Source organism: Candoia aspera, chromosome 14 (assembly GCF_035149785.1).
Source record: "Candoia aspera isolate rCanAsp1 chromosome 14, rCanAsp1.hap2, whole genome shotgun sequence".
Taxonomy (NCBI): Eukaryota; Metazoa; Chordata; class Lepidosauria; order Squamata; family Boidae; genus Candoia; species Candoia aspera.
In genome coordinates this window covers 11,006,456-11,026,393 of record NC_086166.1, presented here as the reverse complement: position 1 = coordinate 11,026,393, position 19,938 = coordinate 11,006,456, and the positions used below count along the sequence as shown (strand labels likewise).

At 46.6% G+C, this 19,938-nt stretch overlaps 1 protein-coding gene across 4 annotated transcripts in view; it reads left to right on the top strand.

Annotated features, from left to right (window-relative positions):
• The window catches only part of RAB11FIP3 (RAB11 family interacting protein 3), a 98,287-nt gene extending 83,329 nt beyond the window's left edge, over positions 1-14,958 (top strand). For 3 of the 4 annotated variants that reach the window (XM_063315132.1, XM_063315130.1, XM_063315133.1), the window contains one exon: positions 450-678. In XM_063315132.1, coding sequence (XP_063171202.1) covers positions 450-489 — 40 coding nt within the window. In that variant the 3' untranslated portion in view covers positions 490-678. Of the gene's footprint in view, positions 1-449; positions 679-4,215; positions 4,310-5,028; positions 5,133-7,007; positions 7,149-7,985; positions 8,068-8,652; positions 8,791-9,497; positions 9,654-10,596; positions 10,738-12,150 lie in introns of those variants that run through there. The other variant, XM_063315134.1, reaches the window with a different exon arrangement.
• The last annotated feature ends 4,980 nt before the right edge of the window (positions 14,959-19,938 follow it).

Below are 19,938 nucleotides of genomic sequence, written 5' to 3'. Positions count from 1 at the left end.
AGTTGGCCAATGATTTCAAGTTCAGTGAAACCTTGTTTTTGTCTTCGTCCAACTGAATACTTGGATTATTGCCTCCCTGGCATGCTGCTCAAAGAGAGGTGCCACCCTTAGCCAGAAAAGGCTTTGCTGGCTGGGGAATTCTGGGAGTTGAAGTCCCAGAATTCTCAAAGTTGCCGAGGTTGGGAGACACTGGTCTATAGGTTCCAGAGATGGTCACTTGTGCTGCTCCTCTGAGAAAGCGCCCTTGAAAGGGCTTCAAAAGGTTGAGTGGGGTTAAGACAGAGGGAGTGCAGTGCATGCAGCGGAGCGTGTGGGGGTGATGTGTTTGTGCTGTGCCGCACATTGTAAAGGATATGGCCCTCCTGCTCTGTCTTTGCTTGCTTCCTGTTTCACTGTTGCTCTTCAGTATCAGCTTTCCTGACTTGGTTTTCCTGTTGTTCATTCCACAGCCCGAATAAGAGACTCTCCAGCAAAAAGGTAGCAAGGTAGGGTGATTTTTTTTTTCGTTCCTTTCCCTTGCTTTGAAGGGCTCCTGCCTTCCTCATGCTGTTCCTTCTTGGGGGTTAATAGTTGTTCCAAACTCCAAGGATGTTGTGGGACCAGTTCTTTCTCCTATTGATAAACATCCCAGAATCAGAACGGTTCAGATGGTTGGTTTGCAGGTTCCAAGCTTGGTACATGGGGTGGGCTTCTCCTTGGCTGACCTTGGAAGTAGGGGGTTCCAGTGGGAACACTGGCAAACCTTGGAGAGGGATGTTCTAACCTCAAAAATCCACCAGGTTATGCTCTAATATTAGAGATGCCCGCTCTGCCTTGGTGGCCAATGTACACCTGTGAGAAAAGGCATATTGGGGGATAATCAGCTCATTCCTGACCACATTCTGCATCTAAGTGTTGGGAGGTTTCTCTGCCAGGTCAGTCCTGAGGATTGTCTGAGCTTGTGGGGAGGCTGGGAAAAGAAAGGAACAAGGTGAGCAGATACAAACAACCAAGAAATAGCAGGCGAGTCAGCTTCTCTCATGGACAGTAACTTAACCCAGGTGGGGAGAAAGCTGGGAAGAAGCGTTTCAGATCATTCCAGGAGACTCTGCCTTAACAAACTCACCATAAACACAGCTGAGAAATCCTGCACAGTTTCCAAGAGTCTGGATTTAGCATTCAAGATCCCTTACTGAAATCCATGCTGTTCATGCTTCTTTCGTCTTGCCCACCTGGCTGGACACTGAGTCAAGAGAAGGATGGTCTGCTTTTTAGAATTAGGCCGTCTGTTTCCCCCATTTCGCTGCCTGTTGCAGAGCTGCCGGCTGCGGTTGGCAGGGAGAGACCGTCAGGAGGGTTAAATGTCTGTGGGCCTCCTGCCATTTGACCCGTTATTAAAATGCCGTCAGTGTAAAATTCCAATACCCTTGTAGCTTCTTAGCCAATGCAGCAATTTCCCATTGTCTTGTTCTAACTTTGGCATATCAGAGAGCTCTGCTGGGGTTGGAGGGGCAGCCAAGAATTGTGGGGGGGGGGGTTGTGTTGTTTTATTGCCTTTTTATTTTAATTGTCCTTTTAGATGAAGTATGGTTTTTTTTCCTCCCTGTCTCTCCCCTGGGTGGAGAAGCTGATTTCAGCCAATTAGTGCCCTGCAAGCTACTCTGTTCTTGCAGTATTCTTCTTATTTGAAATTGGGTGGATAATATAAGTGTCAGCAGGCAACAGCATCTGACCAGCCCGCTTTGGGCTTAGAAGCTAAATAGAACTAAGTCTGAGTTAATGCATGGATGTGGGGGGCGGGCACTAGAAAAACCCAGGGTTAAGGGCTAGGCCGGGAAGTAAAAAACTCAAAAAATATTCCCAAAGAAGACAGTGGGAAACCACTTCTTTGGGGGGATTTGGGGTGGGGTGCTGTGCAAAAAACCTCCATAAATGTGTTCCTGGAGTTCCTAGGAGCCTTTGCATTTCTATTAGTAACTAAGCTAGGTTAAAAATCATCAAAGCCTGTTGCTATCCTTCTTCTATATTTTTCTGGAAATCTATACTCAAAGATTTGTTTGTTTGTTTGTTTGTTGAATTTCTCTGCCGCCCATCCTGTACACGACGACTCTGGGCGGCTTGGAGTTGATGAGCAGGCAGCATCTGAAGAGGAAAGGGGAACCCTTTCCAAATTATGCAGGAGAAGGATCTGTGTCCCATCTTACACTAGTGATACAGGCCCTGCTCAGGAGGTGCCAAAGAGAAACGGGGGACACTGAAGGGAGCACAGAAAGTATACTTTTCTGGTTCCAGATATGCCATCCTTCCATTTAAGAACAAAGGAAACAGCCTTTTACTAAGGCTGGTCATTAGTCCGTCTACCTGAATGAGGTCAATGCTAGCTGGTAGCGTCTCTCCAGGGTTTCAGGGTGGAACTTTTCCACCCTGGTCCACCCATGCTGAGGACTGGACCTGGGCATCTGTGCAGGTGAGGAAAGGGCATTACATGTAGTCCGTGATGCCCTGTAACAATTCAAGGGGAAGAGGATGTCCTGTGCTGTATATCTGCTGAGGGCACTACCATAGGAAGAACTTCTCTGCAATGGGTGGACAGTTATGCTTTGGACACTTTGCACATGGACTGCTGCAATGCCCTTTACCTGGAGCTGCCTTTGAAAGCCACGTGGAAGCTGCAGCTGGTCCAGAGTGGGGCAGCATGGGCAAATACTAGCATGTCTTGTCAGGCCCATGCAATAGCTTCACTGGTTACAAGTAGGCTTCCAGCTGCAATGCAAGGTGCTGGTTATTATCTGTAAAGCCCTTAGTGGTATAGGGCAGTGTTTGTCAACCTTGGTGGCTTCTGGGAGTTGAAGTCCACCCATCTTAAAGCCGCCAAGGTTGACAAACACTGATATAGAACCTGCTTATCTGAAGGACCGTCTCTCTTCATGGCTTCTACCTGGCCTATATGATTGGGCAGAACTGGCGTGCTCCAGTCCCATCCATCAGGCAGTGTCACCTGATGGGAAGAGTGTCTTCTTCATCACAGCCCCTTCCCTCTGGAACACTGACCCTCCCAAGATACACTTGTTAGTAGCTGGCCATGCTTTGCTCGAAAGACCCCTAAAAAGTGCCTCTTTCCCCAAGCTTTGGATTAGAATGTGTAGCAGGTCCTGTGGGCTTGATTATTTTTAATTGTTTGCCATTCTTCCAGTCTTCAGTTTTTTAACTGAATTTTACCATTCCTTTTACTGTGTGCCACCCAGAGCGGTTGTAGAATTGTAAAATAATGAATAAACAAACCTCTTTGCCTGCGTGGACCAAGGTGGTCCTAAAGGGGTTGTCGGTTTGTTGTGAAGGGCCTGCTTCTCCCTTGGAGCCGGTGATGGGTTGTGTTACCCATCTGACCTTGTCTCTACATTGCCTTGTAGAACACACTCACATCCTGCGTAAGGCAGAAATTCATGGGAATGCATGGGGTTCTGCTGGCAGAATGAGGGGGGAGATACCAAACTTTGTTCTTTTCCGCAGAATGGCCTATTAAATGCCCATTGAGATAAATTCCATTACTGGTTAACAGCTGATAAATGTCTGGCCCAAATGACTTGCCATAAAGTGGCAGACTTTGGACCACAACACAGAAGCTGGGTGACGTGGTTGAGGTCCAGTTAACTTTTAAATTAAATTTGAATAATAAATAAACTTCTTGTGGTCCTGGCAGGAGAGCTATTTCACTATCTTACAACTTCCCAACCTGCCCTTCCTCCCCACCCAACGCCTTTCTGCTTATTGCTTTCGAGGGTACAGTTTGTCTCTTTGCCATGGAGATGAAAAAGAAACGAAGTTGGTGAAAGCGAGAGCCACATTACCCCATATTCCAAAGAGCAGAAGTATAAAAGGGTGAAGCTTCTTGCAATTCATTCTTTCGTGCTCTGAGTGAACCACAAACATCCCCAGTTTCCTTCTGAGCTTAGAGGGCCACCAAAAGTCAGGAGAGTGACCCTAGACAGGAGCTTCCAGCTGTGAAACTGAAATAGGAGGAGTATTATTTCATTGATGAAAGCCTGATCTGGATGCCTGCTGGCCTTCTGCATTTAGCCTCTGTCTTCCTAAATGGGAATCCTGTGCAGGAAAGGAGGGGGAGAATAAGGAAAGTTTAACTCAGCTTGACCCTTCCGGTCATTGGTTGTCCTCTACAGCCATGTTTCTTTTGATGGTGATTTTGCTTTACATTCCATTGTTCATTCTTGCTTTCAGACACCTGCATCAGACAGGAACCTTCTTGGTGGATAATATGGAACCACCTTTCCGGAAAAGCTCGGAGTGCCTGGAAGAGGATATCACTGATAAGGTCTGTGTATCTTGAACCGAGGGACGTTAGCTACGGGAGTGCTTAAGTAAATGGATTTCACCAGGGCACATGAATGCACTCACACACACACACACACACACACACAGGGAGGGAGTAGGGAGGGAAGGGTTTCCATCCATCCTGTGGTTTGCATCATCACCATCACCATCACCACCATCATCAATATTTGACTATTATTTCATTAGATGTCACCTGACTCTAAAGCAGCATTTCTCAACCTCAGCAACTTGAAGATGGGTGGAATTCTGGGAGTTGCTGAGGTTGAGTCCACCCACCTTAAAGTTGCCAAGGTTGAGAAACACTGGCTTAGGAGCTTTTAAGTATCTGAAAAGTTAAAAAAGCAAAGCAAAACACCACCTGAGCTAGTGGCTGAAATGGATGATCAAGAAGGAGCAGGCTGTTTTTAAATCCAGACTAAGGCCTTGGCTGCTAACAGACTAAGGAGCAAAAACTGAGGCATCCTAAGCATGCTGGCTGGGGAATTCTGGGAGTTGAAGTCCATACATCTTAAAGTTGCTGAGGTTGAGAAACACTGGTTTGGAGGATGTGAGGTGTCTAATTGAATCAAAGTGCTAGTGTCTAACTTGTAACAAGAAATTAGAAGTCCCATTCAATTCTGGAACACGTTACATTCTAGAGCAGATAAATTAGAAAGGATGGGGCACCCTGATGCTTAAATCTCACACCATTTTCTGCAGGTGATCTTCTTGGAGAAAAGAGTGACGGAGTTGGAAAAGGACACAGCTGCAAACGGGGAGCAGCAGAGCCGGTTAAAGCAAGAAAATCTTCAGCTGGTGCACAGGTACACTTTGAGGAACAGACCTGTCTGTTTTGAAATAGCACGGGCGTGATTTGGTGCTGTGGTTGAGAAGCTGACTTGTTTGGTGTGGAGCTTCCCTTAAAACGGAGGCAGATCAGGCAGAAGACCAGATTAGGAACTCAGCTTGTTGTTGTTATTGTTTATTCGTTCAGTCGCTTCCGACTCTTCGTGACTTCATGGACCAGCCCACGCCAGAGCTTCCTGTTGGTCGTCGCCACCCCCAGCTCCCCCAGGGACGAGTCTGTCACCTCTAGAATATCATCCATCCACCTTGCCCTTGGTCGGCCCCTCTTCCTTTTGCCCTCCACTCTCCCTAGCATCAGCATCTTCTCCAGGGTGTCCTGTCTTCTCATTATGTGGCCAAAGTACTTCAGTTTTGCCTTTAATATCATTCCCCCAAGTGAGCAGTCTGGCTTTATTTCCTGGAGGATGGACTGGTTTGACCTCCTTGCAGTCCAAGGCACTCTCAGAATTTTCCTCCAACACCACAGCTCAAAAGCATCTATCTTCCTTCTCTCAGCCTTCCTTATGGTCCAGCTCTCACAGCCATATGTTCCTACGGGGAACACCATTGCTTTAACTATGCGGGCCTTTGTTGTCAGTGTGATGTCTCTGCTCTTGACTATTTTATTGAGATTTGTCATTGCTCTCAGCTTTTTGTAGGCACGGTGATATTGTTGTTACTAGGATTACTTCTTTACAGAGCTCCCTTTTCAACAGTACTTTCTCAATAGGACTTATCAGTGGATTAGGCTGGGTAATGAGTTAATTAATCCTCAAAACAAGCACTAAAAAAATTGGGGTCTGCCTTTTAAAAAGCAGACCAATTTAATAGAGGAATTCAGAGAACAGAGCATTCTCCAATAGAGCCTACATTCCCTGGAGTGTAGAAATGTTACTGTTTTCCAGCTCTTTTTCATACTTTGCCGGTGTGTTAATGCACCATAAAGAGGATAAGAAAGCAATACAGATAGTCCTTGCTTAAGAACCATTCATTCAGTGATGGTTCAGACTTACGACGGTGCTGGAAAACTGACTTGTGACTGGTCCTCAAACTTACGACTGTTGCAGTGTCCCTGCAATCACATGACCATGATCATGATTTGGGTGGTTGGCAACCAGTTTGCATTTATGACTGTCGCAGCATCCTGTGGTCACGTGATTGCCATTTTTGACTTTCCTGACCAACTTCTAGCAAGCAAAATCAGTGGGGAACCACCTGATTTGCTTAACAACCATGTGGTTTGCTTAATGACCTCAGTGATTTGCTTAACAACCACCACAAAAAAGGTCATAAACTCAGGTGGGATTCGCTTAACAACCGCTTTGCTTAGCACCCAAAATTCTGGTCCCAATTGTGGTCGTTAAGCAAGGACTACCTGTATTCTATCTAGAGAATGCCTGTAACTTCCCCAGATAGGGTTTATTTTGATGCTCCTCTAAGGTAGAAATCAGGCCGTTGTCAAAATCACCAAGGAGGACCTGGGTTAGCCAAAATCACGGGAGGTCAAGGCCAGGAGAAATCTGGTAGCACTTTTTCAGATTAAGAGATTGCTTCATCCCACTTTAAATCCTACATCAGTTTAGCCACTCCATGCATCTGATGGAGTGAGCTGTAGTTCACAAAAGCTGATGCCTTTTAATAACATCTGTTAGCCTGAAAAGGTCCTACCAGACTCCTGATCCGTGGCTGTCATAGGCTCGCACGGCTCCCCTCGTACAATGTCTGCAAGGAAATCAAGGTGCAACTCTTAGATTCATGGATCCCTTGCTTCCTTTGGTCCATATGCAACAGACGGTGAGTTCTTGTGGGATGGCCACTGGAGTTAATCTGGAAATCTCTCTTCTTCTGGACAGAGCGAATGCCTTGGAAGAGCAGCTGAAAGAGCAGGAGGTGAAATCCGATGAAGTTCTTATGGAAGAAATCAGGAAACAGAGGGATCTGCTCAGCAGGATGGAGCGAGAAAAGAGCATTGAAATTGAAAACCTACAAGCCCGGTAAGACTGACCACTTGGGAGTAACTTGGTAATTGTCATTAGTACCCAAGATTATCTGCTGGATGTGGTTGGTGGAAAATTTGGGACAGACAGAGGGGGAGGACTTCTTCACTCAAGGTATCAAGCTCTCCTTATCGAACCCTCTGCCACAAGGTTTTGAGATGGCCGTAAGAGGCTTTCAAAGAGAGGTTGACAAGTCTCTGGAAATTAAAGCTATCGCTGGCCCCCAGATCGCTGGGTTCTCAGATGACCCATGCTTCCTAAGACTCAATTGCTGGGTAGAGAAGACTTGCCTTCGTCCGCCCCAGCATTGCTCATCTACAATATATTATATACTGGTAGTCTTTGCAGACTTACATTAATAATATATTCCTGTTCTGATCTAAATTTTAATGGTGGAAACGGAGGGTGAATTCATGTGTCATACTGCAACAGGCAAATTCTGCACCTTGCACATTTAGAGTTGTGGCTGTATTAGGAAAACGATTATAGGAGCTTTGGGCTAAATTGTTTTAATTAAGTGAAAGAAGAAAAAGAAACAGTTTTGTTAGGAAGCACATTGCCTTCACCTCTGAGCGAAGAGCCATTTTTTCGGAGAGGGCTGCATTTGCATGGAATATGGAAAAATCCCAAAAGAATAATGGGAATTGTAGTTTAGGACATGTGGAGAACAGCAGGAGGGAGCTGCCATTGTTTCCTCTGTCTTGCATTTCTGATGCAAGCTTCCAAACAGTGTTGATTAACTAGAGTCTGTGGCATTGTACAGCCCTGTCAGGGTCAGTTGGGATGACGGGAATAGATTTCTAAGTATGCATTTGGGTTTACGCAAATGTGCAGGTTGCATCAACTGGACGATGAAAACGGAGAACTTCGGTCCTGCGTCCCTTGCCTCAAAGCCAACATTGAGAGGCTGGAGGAGGTGAGCACTTTCTTCTCCTGGGCAGAGACGTCCCTCAGTTATGCTCCCCATATCACTAATCTCAAATGAAATGTGGGTCCTTGCCATATTCCAGAACATTGTGTTGGGGGACTGGGAGCCTTCCAGAAATGCAACTTTCATTATCCTTCCATAATCCAGCAGCATTGCTTACTGTGAGCATCTCGTGAAGCTTGCAAAGCCTGGTTGACTCTTCCCGGAGTCCCTGCTGTCAGGAAGAACTGAGGCAGCAGATGGGAGCTGCTGAAAAGGAAAGGAGGGTTGGAAGACAATTCTGTGGGCCAGCCAGCATTTGGAAGTGTGTTTTGTCCCCCATGTAAAAGCACAATTCAGTAGTTTCTGTTCAACAGCTGGGGATAGAGGTTTTGATCCTGGCCTTGACTAGCACAATTTCTCGGGCTAGCTCTGCTGCATATAGACAACAGGTAAACTCAAGTGGTGAGATTAAACCTAGCTTGTTGGCATGCCAACGTTGTGCTTTATCACTGAGCCTTTCTCTCAGGGATGAGGCTGCTGGAAGAGTCCCAATTTCATTGTTTTCCTTCTTTCTTTTCTTTTCTCTTTTAGGAGAAGCAGAAGTTGTTGGATGAAATTGAGGATCTCACAGTTCAGCTCACTGAAGAGCAGGAGAACAAGAGGAAGCTCGGGGAAAAGTTGAACCACGAGAGACACCAGTTTCAGAAAGATAAGGAGTCCACGCAGGAGGTGAGAAGTGCCATTGCTGGTTTCCAGAAGCCCAAGGAGGCCTTGGCACTCTTGTGAAGTTATGAAGGAACTTAACTGCATGCATATCTTCGGGAGCTTTTCAAGATTAGGACTTCCTTTCTAGCTAAGAGTCTGGAGAAGATTTGAGGAACAGAATAAACTTCTGCAAAATCTGAATTGTACCACGCGGTCTATAATAGCCCCGATTTTTCATGCACGGGAGAGAGAGAGAGAGAGAGAGAGAAACTGATGTCAGTACAAGGGCTGCATAGCAACTCTAAAACAGTCTTTTCCTTCCTATGAATTGTATCTCACCCTTCTGCCCAGAGGACATTTTAGATGTGGCATTTCTCTCACCTTTGACAGAAATTATTTAATGAAGGCTTTTTGCCCCTTTCCAGACACAACCCGTTGGCAATCTGCTGTTGGCCTCCTCCAGTTCAGGGTGGAAGTAGCTGCAGATCATGGGCAGGGTGCACTTGGAGAATGGGGACTGTCTCTCAGCAGAAAAAGCCTGCTTCTGGATGCAGCCCAGATTAAATTGCAAGAAAGTTGGCTTTGAGGGGAAGGCAGTGGAAAGAATCCTCACCCAGCCAGGGACGTATCTGTGCCTTTTGCCAGCTGACTTTTCTTATTAGCAAGAGCCGGTCTCTGTGTGAGTTGACTGCAAATGCCGTTGGTCTTGATCTTGCTTGCTTGCCTTGCAGCTGATTGAGGACCTCAGGAAGCAGCTGGAACACCTGCAGCTCTTCAAGCTAGAAGCTGAACAGCGAAGGGGCAGGAGCAGCAGCATTGGCCTCCAGGAATACAACAGCCGGACACGAGAGAATGAGCTGGAACAGGAGATCAGGAGGCTCAAGCAGGTAAAAGAAATCTAGACGTGGGACTGTTGGGGAGCTCTCCGCTTGTGATGGCGCCGTTGGGGGTGTCTTGGGGGATGCAGAGAGGCTGGGTGGTGCTCTGAGGTGACACCTATGGCTCCCTGTGGTAGTGTCTGGTCTGTGATCTCTGGGGGAGGGAAGGGTGGGCATCAGCTGGCAGTCTTTCTTACCCCTGTGCTGTGTGGTCTCTGTAATGAGCATTTGGATGAGAAGGGCCTCTGAACTTGAGGGCTTCCTACTTGCTCCTGGAGCAGAGGGAGGACAGAGCTGTAGTTTCCTGGGAGAGATTCCACCTTGTGTGTAGAAAGGTTGGAGTTCACACTCACTGTCTCCAGTTAAACAAAAAGTGATGGGGAGTCAGATGGCAGGAGGTGACCTATGACCTGCCCTTTCTGCAGAAGCAGTGCTATCACTCAGCTGCCGATTGGCAGCCCATCAGCTGCCCTGTAGATAATGCTGGGAGAGGCCCCGTGGGGCTCTGCACTGTGAGGTGCCAGTGATGTGGGACAACAAGGCTCTCAGAGAGCTGCACATCGTAGGCCCCCTGGAGCAGAGGGTTGGGACTGGGTTGGCCCCAGTTTACCTCCTGTCCTGATTTGCCACGTGGTCCTTAAGGTCCTTTCTCCGCCTGGAAGGGGTTACTCACTGGAGTAGATGGTAAGGGACCAGAGAGACCAACTGTCCGGTAGGCTGCGAGGTTGCTCCTTCTGGTCCTGTGCTTCTGAATGGAGCTTAAGAAACCCAGCTTGCTGTGTGCAGTTCAAATAGTCCTGGGGTGAGGACATGGGGGAGGATCCCAGCAGAGAGAACCTTGGACAAAACAGACCTAGGTGGTTGGCCGCTGTGGAAAGTGGCTTCATGTGTTCTTGTCTTCTGGTTAAGGCCACAACTGGTGTAACCCTCAAGGGGTTTTCTTTGCAAACAGGACAACCGAATCCTGAAGGAGCAGAACGACGAACTGAATGGGCAGATCATAAACCTCAGCATTCAAGGTGCCAAGAATCTCTTCTCGGCTTCCTTCTCGGAATCTCTGGCTGCGGAAATCAGCTCGGTCTCCAGAGACGAGGTAATGCTGGCGACCCTATGCAAGGACTTTCCAGGACTGTTTCCCTACAGGCAGGGAAGGTGGAGCTGAGTGAGTTGGGAGAGGCAGTTTAGGGCACTGTAGAGAAGTTGGGCCAGAATCCACGGCACTTTCACATTGGAAACAGCTACTTGGGTTTTGACAGGCACTTGAAAGATTGCTGTTTACCCTGTTGATAAAACCAGCTAAATAACTGTTTACCAGATATGTAGCTGTTTATCCTTTGTTTAAGAACATCCAACAGAGTTTCTCATAACACTGATTTTGGGAGGTTAGGTGATCCTGCTATGAAGGGATATATCTCATAGACCCAGGACGATGATTAGGACTATGACTATTAGGACTGTATAAAACCTCCAGACCATTTCACTTGGTTTGTTGTCCTGAGATTTTGCATGGATCTCTTTCTAGCCCCATGTGTATTTTTGAACACCATGATGGAGAAGACGGTCCAAAACTTTGGGCTAAGAGGTCTCAGTGAGCCGGTGACATTTAGCTCTAGTTCTCCTCACTTTTCATGAGAACCAGTTCTGAATGGTTGCTTAAATTCCATAGCAGGGCAAATGAGGGAGGGGGGTCTGATGTAGGAGTTCATTTTCCCTCAGGTGGGGAGTGTTTTTTAGGACGTGCTGCCATGCAGTCCTGGAAACAGGCGTGGCTGCTTTAATGAGCTGATGTCCGGAATGAGGCGAAGAAACAACGCAGAGTCAGGAATGAAGCTCTAGGTCTTTATTGTTCTACCCTATAAACAGAATCTTGCCAAAACTGAACCGAACTAGGGAACTCTAAGGGAAAAACTCCAGGAATTCTAAGGTGGGTCCTGTCTGATCCTCTTTAGCCGGGTGCCCAAGGCTTTCTACACTGTGTGTGCGATTTTCCCCCTGGAAGGGGCCCCCTCCTTTGCCAGTGATCTCCATAACAGCTGAAGACAGATGTGCACGTTCTAAAGCACCTCTTCCACAAGGAATCCAAAGCACTGCATAGTCTGTTGTATTCCCAGGAATGCAGCTTTAGGAATGCTTTTGACTAATACAGTGTTTCTCAACCTTGGCAACTCGAAGATGTGTGGACTTCAACTCCCAGAATTCCCCAGCCAGCCATGCTGGCTGGGGAATTCTGGGAATTGAAGTCCACACATCTTCGAGTTGCCAAGGTTGAGAAACACTGGTCTAATACATCAGCTACAGTTGCTCCTAGAGAAAGAAAACCAGACCCCCATTGGAGATACCTTGATGATTCCCCCAGCTAGGCCTACTGTAATGCTTCAGAGTGCTGCCTTCAAAGACTTGATAAATTCCAGCCAGTGACCCATTTATTGCCTGGCCTTGGGTATTCCTGCACTGAGAACACAGTAAAGTGGTGTTCCCATAATAAGCTTGTTCCTTTTCCCTCCAGCTAATGGAGGCAATCCAGAAGCAAGAGGAGATCAACTTCCGACTCCAAGACTACATTGACCGAATCATTGTGGCCATCATGGAAACCAACCCATCCATCCTGGAAGTCAAGTAGGAGACTTAGAGTTGAGAACCTACAGACCCAGCGACACGTGGGCGCGGTGGATTTGCTGCTTGGAAGAAGAGAGTACTGGCCAAGTCTTTACTCTATGGAGAAGGCACAGGAAACCTCACCTTGAGTGGTTGGGTGACCGATCGCAGTGAACTTGGGGTGGAGAAGGGAGAGGAAGAGAGGACCAGCCACTGAGCGTGGCTGTGCTGATTCTCATGGGTTTGGGAACCCTCTGGCTTGTGGGAATGGGGCTAGGGGTGGCAGAAGGGAATCTGGAAGAAGGAAAGTGAGTCACAGAACAACTTGGGAAAGGGGTGGGGGTGAACAGACACCTGCCCTCTGTTGCAGGACCTGGGCTGCCACTTGAAATAGTCTTCTTGGAAACTTGTCCGGTCCGCAGGCAACCGATACAGGCTTGTGCTGCGGGGAAGGGAGCCGGATCCCTCAGCACCTGGAAGTTGTAGCACAGCAGTAAAAGGAAGATACTCCCAGATCCCTCCCTGGAGCTGCCTTCCCCGTCTCCCTGTTTAATCATCAGTCCCTGATCCTTAGCCCTCTGGTCACCCTCCCTGTTCGAAGCCATCTGTGTTCTTTGGTCTGGCCAGTGGAGAGGAGGGCTGCCTCGACCTCCTGCCCGGTGCCGTGTCTTTTGCGCCGTTCTGCACGAGGTGCTGTGTGTTTTGGAGCCCCTGTTCTTGGGCCAGCTGCCTTAAAATGGACAGGGAGCAGGTGCTTCGGGGAGGTGAGCAATTCCGCAGGGAGGGTGTTCCGGTGGGCTGATTTAAGAGAAGAGGAGGAGGGAACGAAGCCTGGATGACTTCTGGATGATTTGGTGGTGGCAGCCCTGGTGATGGAGCTGGTTGTCGGGGCCAGCTGGCGATGGCTGTGCTGGGGGAGGAAGGGGCTCAGCTGATGATACTGAATGTGGAAGCAGAGCTGGCCGTTTATCGTTTCTTTGCCCACATGTAGCTGCACCCGGTTCCTTCCATGCTTCATTTCACACCCTTTTTCATTTGGTTTTTCATTAGCTAAACCACTTTAAGGCAAGAATGGCAACTGATCTGTCTGTTAAATAATAAAAACTGGGAAGGAAGGAGGGGAAGAGGAGACCTTACAGATTGAAAGAACTGAGTTGTTTGTCTGTTGGCACCAACACATCACATTGCTTAAAGGACCTGTTCAGCTACTAAGACATTGAAGTATTCGTTTAACTTTGCCTCTGTACTGTTGGGAGGTGATGAAACAGATATTGCACAAAACTCTTCTGCTCTTCTCCCTTCTCTTCAGGTGAAAATAGATTTGTATATCTGTGGGAGTCTGATAAACAAGCAACTGGGGAAAAGTCAACTTTCCCTCTGACATAAATTTTATGGGAAAGGATGAATTTTGCCCGTGCCTAAACAGTATGCTATTTCCCCTGAAAAAGAACGTTTTTCAGTGTGTTTTAAATCTGCCCCTTGAAATGTGTTTTAAAAGAGGCTTGCTTCGTGGGTTTTTTTTTTTTTTTTTATGTCACTGTTGGGAATTCGAAAGGGGCATCTTACACCTGTCATGAGTGGATCCCGCTTCTCTATTGCTGTATTTTAGAGAGCGCATTCAGGAGCCCAAGGAGGGTGAGATTGTGCATTTCTATCAATGCCTTCTCTTGATGTCTCCACCACTTCCACCTGTCTAAAGCACACATAGAGCAACTGTGCAACCTGGATGCACAAGGTGTGGAGCAACTAGCCTCGTGTCTGTGTGACCCATGTATGCAGATAATTTTCTTGGGGGGCAAGCGTTAGTGCTGAGAGCTGCGATGTGCTATTTCACTTGCTTCTTTGGAATCACCAAGCCTTTTTGTTCTTGGTTCCCTTCATGTATGGTGAAAGTCACAAAATGCTAGTTTGAAAATGCCCCAGGGGAAATAGCTCCAGTCCAGGATCACTGGTTTTGCTCTCTCATGCTTGACCCATCTGTTGGGCCACTGGAATAATTTGCAGTACCTTGACCAGGACATTGGAATTAAAAAAAAATCAGATTCCTATATCGATGGTTTCCAACTGGCTTGAACCTGGAGGCGAAATGGTCAGAGATGCGCAGAAGCTGCTGTTCCACTACAGAGTGGTTCTCAAACCCCAAGCCTTCTTAGATATTTACTAATACCCTGTATTTCCCCCTACCCCCAAAAAGAGTCTGCAGGAAGAATCCACATACTGTACATTTGCAGAAGAAACTTGGGTGTAAATCAGTGTATACTTGGAGAGAGAAAGATTTTTTTTCTTTTTCTACCTTGTAGAGTTAGGTATTTTTTATAGAATGGAGGCTGATCAATTTTTTAATACTTCAGAGAGCAATGTATCTGTGTAAACACACAAATCTATATATATATGTATGTATGTATGTATAATGTACAAATCTATAAATAATCAGATTGCCTTTCTTGACTTGGGCTCACCTGTCCGTAATATTAACCCCAGGCTCCTCCTGGCCTCCTGGTTGATCACAACACGGTACTGTAATGTAAATACTCACAGGAGGAGGGCCACAACAGACCCACCAACAATAGTGAAGCTCACACGGTTTTAATTTCCCAAGGAAAATCGTTCTCCCCAGCGGGTATGTGAAGGAATTTCCAAACAGAGGCAGACAGTATCGTCTTAATGGGTGTACTGACTCTTGTCTAATTAAAAGCTGTTGCTGTCTCTGGCTGGAGAACTGGCTGGCTTGGTCTTTTCTTGCGTTCTCTAGTTGCATCTGGGAGAGATGGACATCTTCGCCATCTAGGAGATCCTGGTGCAAGTGCCAGAATTACCATCCACCCAAAGTGGGATTTGTTAGCCCTTGTGCCCAAACTCAAATCAGATTCTGCGCTGGTGGGCAGGGATCGGGGGGCTGTATTTGCACTTGACCTTCCCTCTGGCTGTTATGCATCATATTCCTTCCTTCCTGCTCCCTGCCAGGCCAGGAGCTCCTGTTCTTTGTCCAACATAGGAAGAGCGAGGGGGTCAAACAAGCTTTGCTCTTGCATGCTAAGCGAAACCTGACTTGGACAGCAGTTGGCACTGACTAATGCACCCCTACCCCTCCTGAGCCCCACCTGGAGCTGCAGAATTTGTGGCTAAGCCAACTTTTCGGACTCGGTTGCCTCTTCCCCGTTTCTGTTTTTTTCTGTGACGTTTTGCCTGATGGAGGTTTCTGGAGAGCTCAAACGCTCCACGTTCCTCCATGCCATTTTGACCTGTCCTAATAAAAATGTTGCTTTAGTGACAACTGGCTTTTCTTCCCCCCTGTATGGCCCAATGTGACTGTTTTTTTGTTTTACACAATTATCTGTCTTTCCTCTGTCAAATATGTCCCTGATATCCTAGTGGATCTACACCGTTGCTCATTCTAGGTGGGCTGGAGATTCAATAAAGAAGTAGTAATTCCCTGGTGCTTATTGCGAAATTAGAGTTAATGGAAGAAGCAAATGGGTTGACTATTCCATTGTCCTTCAAGGTAGAGGAAGATGAAGGACACTTCTTAAGGGTGTCCTGCCTGTCTCTAAGCCAAAGCTAAACTCAGACTTACCCATCATGCAATAAATTAGGGATGGAACCTCTGTTCTAGTGGTTGTCTGAAGGATGCCGGGTCCTTTCCCATCAGAATTCCTTCGATTACAAAATTTGGATGGTCAGCCTGAACTGCTCTGATATCCCTGTAAGGGAAATCCAAGCCTGCCCTGCCCCCTGTTAATTGCTGATAAACGCGAGCACGGTCAGTGGGTGTTTTTCTTTGACGGTAGACCTGCCCATAAGAGCACTGCACACCCAGGCTCTTCTTGTGCTCCTTTTTTGCAGAAAGCAGTGTTTTTTCTCACCCTGCTGGATCTGCATTTGCTTAAAAACAAGCCCGTTGCACAAACTTGCACGATGAGAGGCTTTGCTAAATGATACCTCCCAAATACGCTGGGACGACACCTCCCAGATTCCCCAGCAACCTGCTTAGGCCAGGGGCAACCAGCACTTTGCCTCCTCAAGAGACTTCCTGGAGGAAGGAGCTGTGAGGAAACAGCATGGGTGCAAAGGGAGGACGAGGAGCAAAGCCGTGTCTGGAAGCACCGGGATACAGACGGTAGGTCTTGTGACCTCACCCTCCCGCTTTTAATAATTTAACCATTCATCGTTGTCTTTTTCTTTTTGGGATGGTTCTGTAAAGAAACACCAACCTGGTTTGTATGTTGCGCTAGGTGGTGGTGGTGTAAATCGTAACTGGTTGGGTTTTAGAATATGAGGCCACACCCATCTGCATTACAGCTTAGTACGGCAGGTGAATCAGTCATTTAGAATAACAAAGAGGAACACCGAGTGCCCTCCCTGTAAAAAAGTGCACCTGTACCTTGTCTTGGCACAGGTAAGATTAAAGGGCAGGCTTCCTCTTTTCCAAGTGCTCCTTAAGGTCAGCCTCTCTCCTCCCTCCCTCGCCAACGTTTTCAGAACAGCGTCCTTGTAGTTGTTTTGGGACCGGTCGTGTTTACTTGAGGCTTTTGAAGATCCTCCTGTTGGAGCTTTGCAGCACAGGGACCGAACCCTGGGGGGACCTGGTAATAAGTGACCTAAGTCTGCCTTGTCATTGTCCTTGTTGCCCGACCATAGCAGTGAGCACGAAGGTAGCCGGGGGGGAATCTTGGTATAGCCGACAAAGCGGGAGAGTGGAAAGGCAAGAGGCCTCAGGATAAGGGTTCGGCAGTGGGAAAGGGCCCTGCTAGGCTCATGCACACGCCCTGCTCTTGGCTCAGGCGGGGCAGAGAAGGAAACCGCCTGAGCCATAGCAACAGCGAAGTCCGTGTGGATTGATCGGAAGCCCCTTGTTTTATCATAGGTCGGTGAATGACCCCAGACGAATCGCTTATCCCTGCACACTCTCATCAGCTAGAAGATCGTGGCTGTCCTCTAATATGAGGGGGGTGGTTAGAATCACTGCAATAATGGCAGTGAAGTGCTTAGAATTGTACGTATTATAACAGAGAGTCCTCTGACCTTGGAGAGTTAGCGTCATTTCTCTGGTTTGGCACAAGGTGTCATAAAAGCATTGCTGGAATTTGTAACATGTTACTTTCCCTCTTAAACAATGGGCATTTCTTCCCTTGCATAGGCAAAAACAAAAACGCTGAATTTAGTTATGCTGCTGAGTTTTGTTTCCTTCCTGTTCACCAAGATTCAGGCCTGCTTTTTAATGCGTGATCCACCCAAGGCCTTTTAAAAATATTCTCCCTACAGTAAAGCTTCAGCTGCTAGATCTGGGCTGCAGAAATCCAGGGGACCACTAGTTGGCAGCAAAGAGGGATTTTTAGTATCCTTTTGCTGCCATCTAATGATCATGCAGGGTTTTGCAGACTAGATCTGGTAGCTTTAACTTAGCTCAACACACTTGCAGCGCCCTAGGCTATGATTCCCTGAGCAGCCCAAGTGTGTTTGTGTTTTTTTTAAATTCTGTGACACCGCCACTCCAAAAGGAAATTCTCACACTGTAATAAAGGAACCACTTTGTTATTATACCACCATTTTATATTTTCTGTATTTAGCTTTTTAATCACAATTGTCTTCAACTCGGGTTACCACACCTCAAATAATTTTACATTAAATCCTTTCATTAAAACAGCAAACTTGCATACAAAACCTAGAAAACAAAAGTGTTTAGTAGATGGCAGCAGTGAAGCCTTATTCTTTCAGACAGTATTCCTTTCCAGTGCTGTAACAAAGTGAGATAAATAGGAACATATCTTGTTCTCAACCCCTTGCAGAAAAAGGCAAGATGAAGGTCAGTGGGACAAAATGACGATGAACTAGAGCATGTTCTGATGTCACAAAGTCCAGATTCAGGGATTAACATGATTTATTATGGTCTGAGTGTTTTTATTGGGGAAGCAGCTTTTCTGAAGTCACGGTCCGTGTTCCTCCTCTCAGGAACTTATTTGTTAGTATAAGTTCTTCCTAGCGGAGCGGTAGACAAGGCATTGCCTCTTTCCATCTCATGCCACAGAATTGTATTTTGAGGTCAGCTGGGATGCTCTAGAGCAGTCCCTCAACCTCAGCAACTTGGTGATTGGGGAATTCTGGGAGTTGGAAGTCCACACGCCTTAAGGTTGCCAAGGTTGAGAAACACTGCTCTAGAGTGAGCCAGCCGTGGGAGAGCCCACCCCTGGTGCCCATCTGAATACAGCTTTTTCTTGAGGGCCGGAACCTTGCTTGCTTAGTAGAGATAGTGGAGAAACCCGGTCCTGGCTTTGGCATAACTTCACAGTCCTAACTGGGAGAGACAGGAGGTGATTTTTAACACTTCCTTTTTTGTTTTTTTTTAAACTTGAGGCTTGCCTGGCTGACTTCAATAAGTTCCTGGACTTTTGTAAGAACTGGTGTTGACTGCTGCACTTCATTAGCGCTCCAATTTCCCCCAACTGCAAACCTGGCACTTAGGAGAAATTGAGCTGTCTGAGGCTGCGTTGAGGATGAGAGATGACAAGGGGGACAAAGCTCTGACACCAGGCCAGGTTTTGAGCCTGCCTCATTAACTCTGCAAATTAGAGAAATCATGGTCCTCTCCCCTCACTGCAACAGTTGTTCTTTTTCAAAAGGCTGGGGTGCAAGGATTTCCACCGAGAGAATTTACACCTGTGACCTCTTTGCACATTTTGTCCAGATATGCTGACTTTCAGCTGAAACATACATGCTGCTCTACATTTCATTTTCTTTTTTATGCCAAATGCCTGGAATGTTAGCCCTGATTCTTTGCACTATTTTTTTTTAATGAGAATTCGAAACAGTTGTGTACCAAATGCAACCGATTCAAGGATCTATTCCAGAGCAGCCTTTTGACTTCGTTTTCTTCGGTCTGGGATTCTCCACCTTGGACTACTAGTGGTTATTATTATTATTATTATTATTATTATTGACATTCTGCCCCTGTTCAGTTGTGTGACATTTAGAATTGCATTGATACTGACCTAGAGGTCCTGGGATTAAGCCCTAGCATTAATACCCAAAAAGACAGATCAAGCTACTCTAGTTTTCTTTGAAAGCCATTGTTTAACCATATCTTCCTTCCAAGGTTTAGGGGACCAAACTAGATCACCTGAGGAGCAATGGCTTGCCCTGCGCCTGCAGATTTGAATGACAGCTACAATACTTGCAGATGGGAACTGAAATTATTTAGAGCCTTGGGAGAGTTGCTCTGAATCAAGACAAATACAACTCAGTTTCTCATTCTAACCCCATGATATGGGGTTATTTTATTTGTCTCCTAGCCAGTATCAACAAGATTCAGTTGAATCAAAGAGCATGTAGATGAGGTAGTATTTGAAAATATAATCCATGGTTATTCATTCAATATTACCAGCTGCACCAAATGGAAAAGAGATAGTGAATTGTTACAGTTTTCACCAGTTGGAGTTACTCAGATTCCCAATACTTAGGACATGCAGTATTTCTCGATCTTCCCCAAATTAATTCGAATAAGTGAAACTCTCAAATCTGGAATGAGTTGAAAAACAAATTGACACCTTTATTGCAAGATTGTCATAAGAGAGATACAGCATGAGGTGGCAAAGCTAGACAGGGCCCTCAGAGATCTTGGATGTGCCCTAGAGCTTATCCAGGAATTGACTATTTGAAGGGACAGATACGGAAATGATTGAGTAAATGGGGAGTAATTTTATTA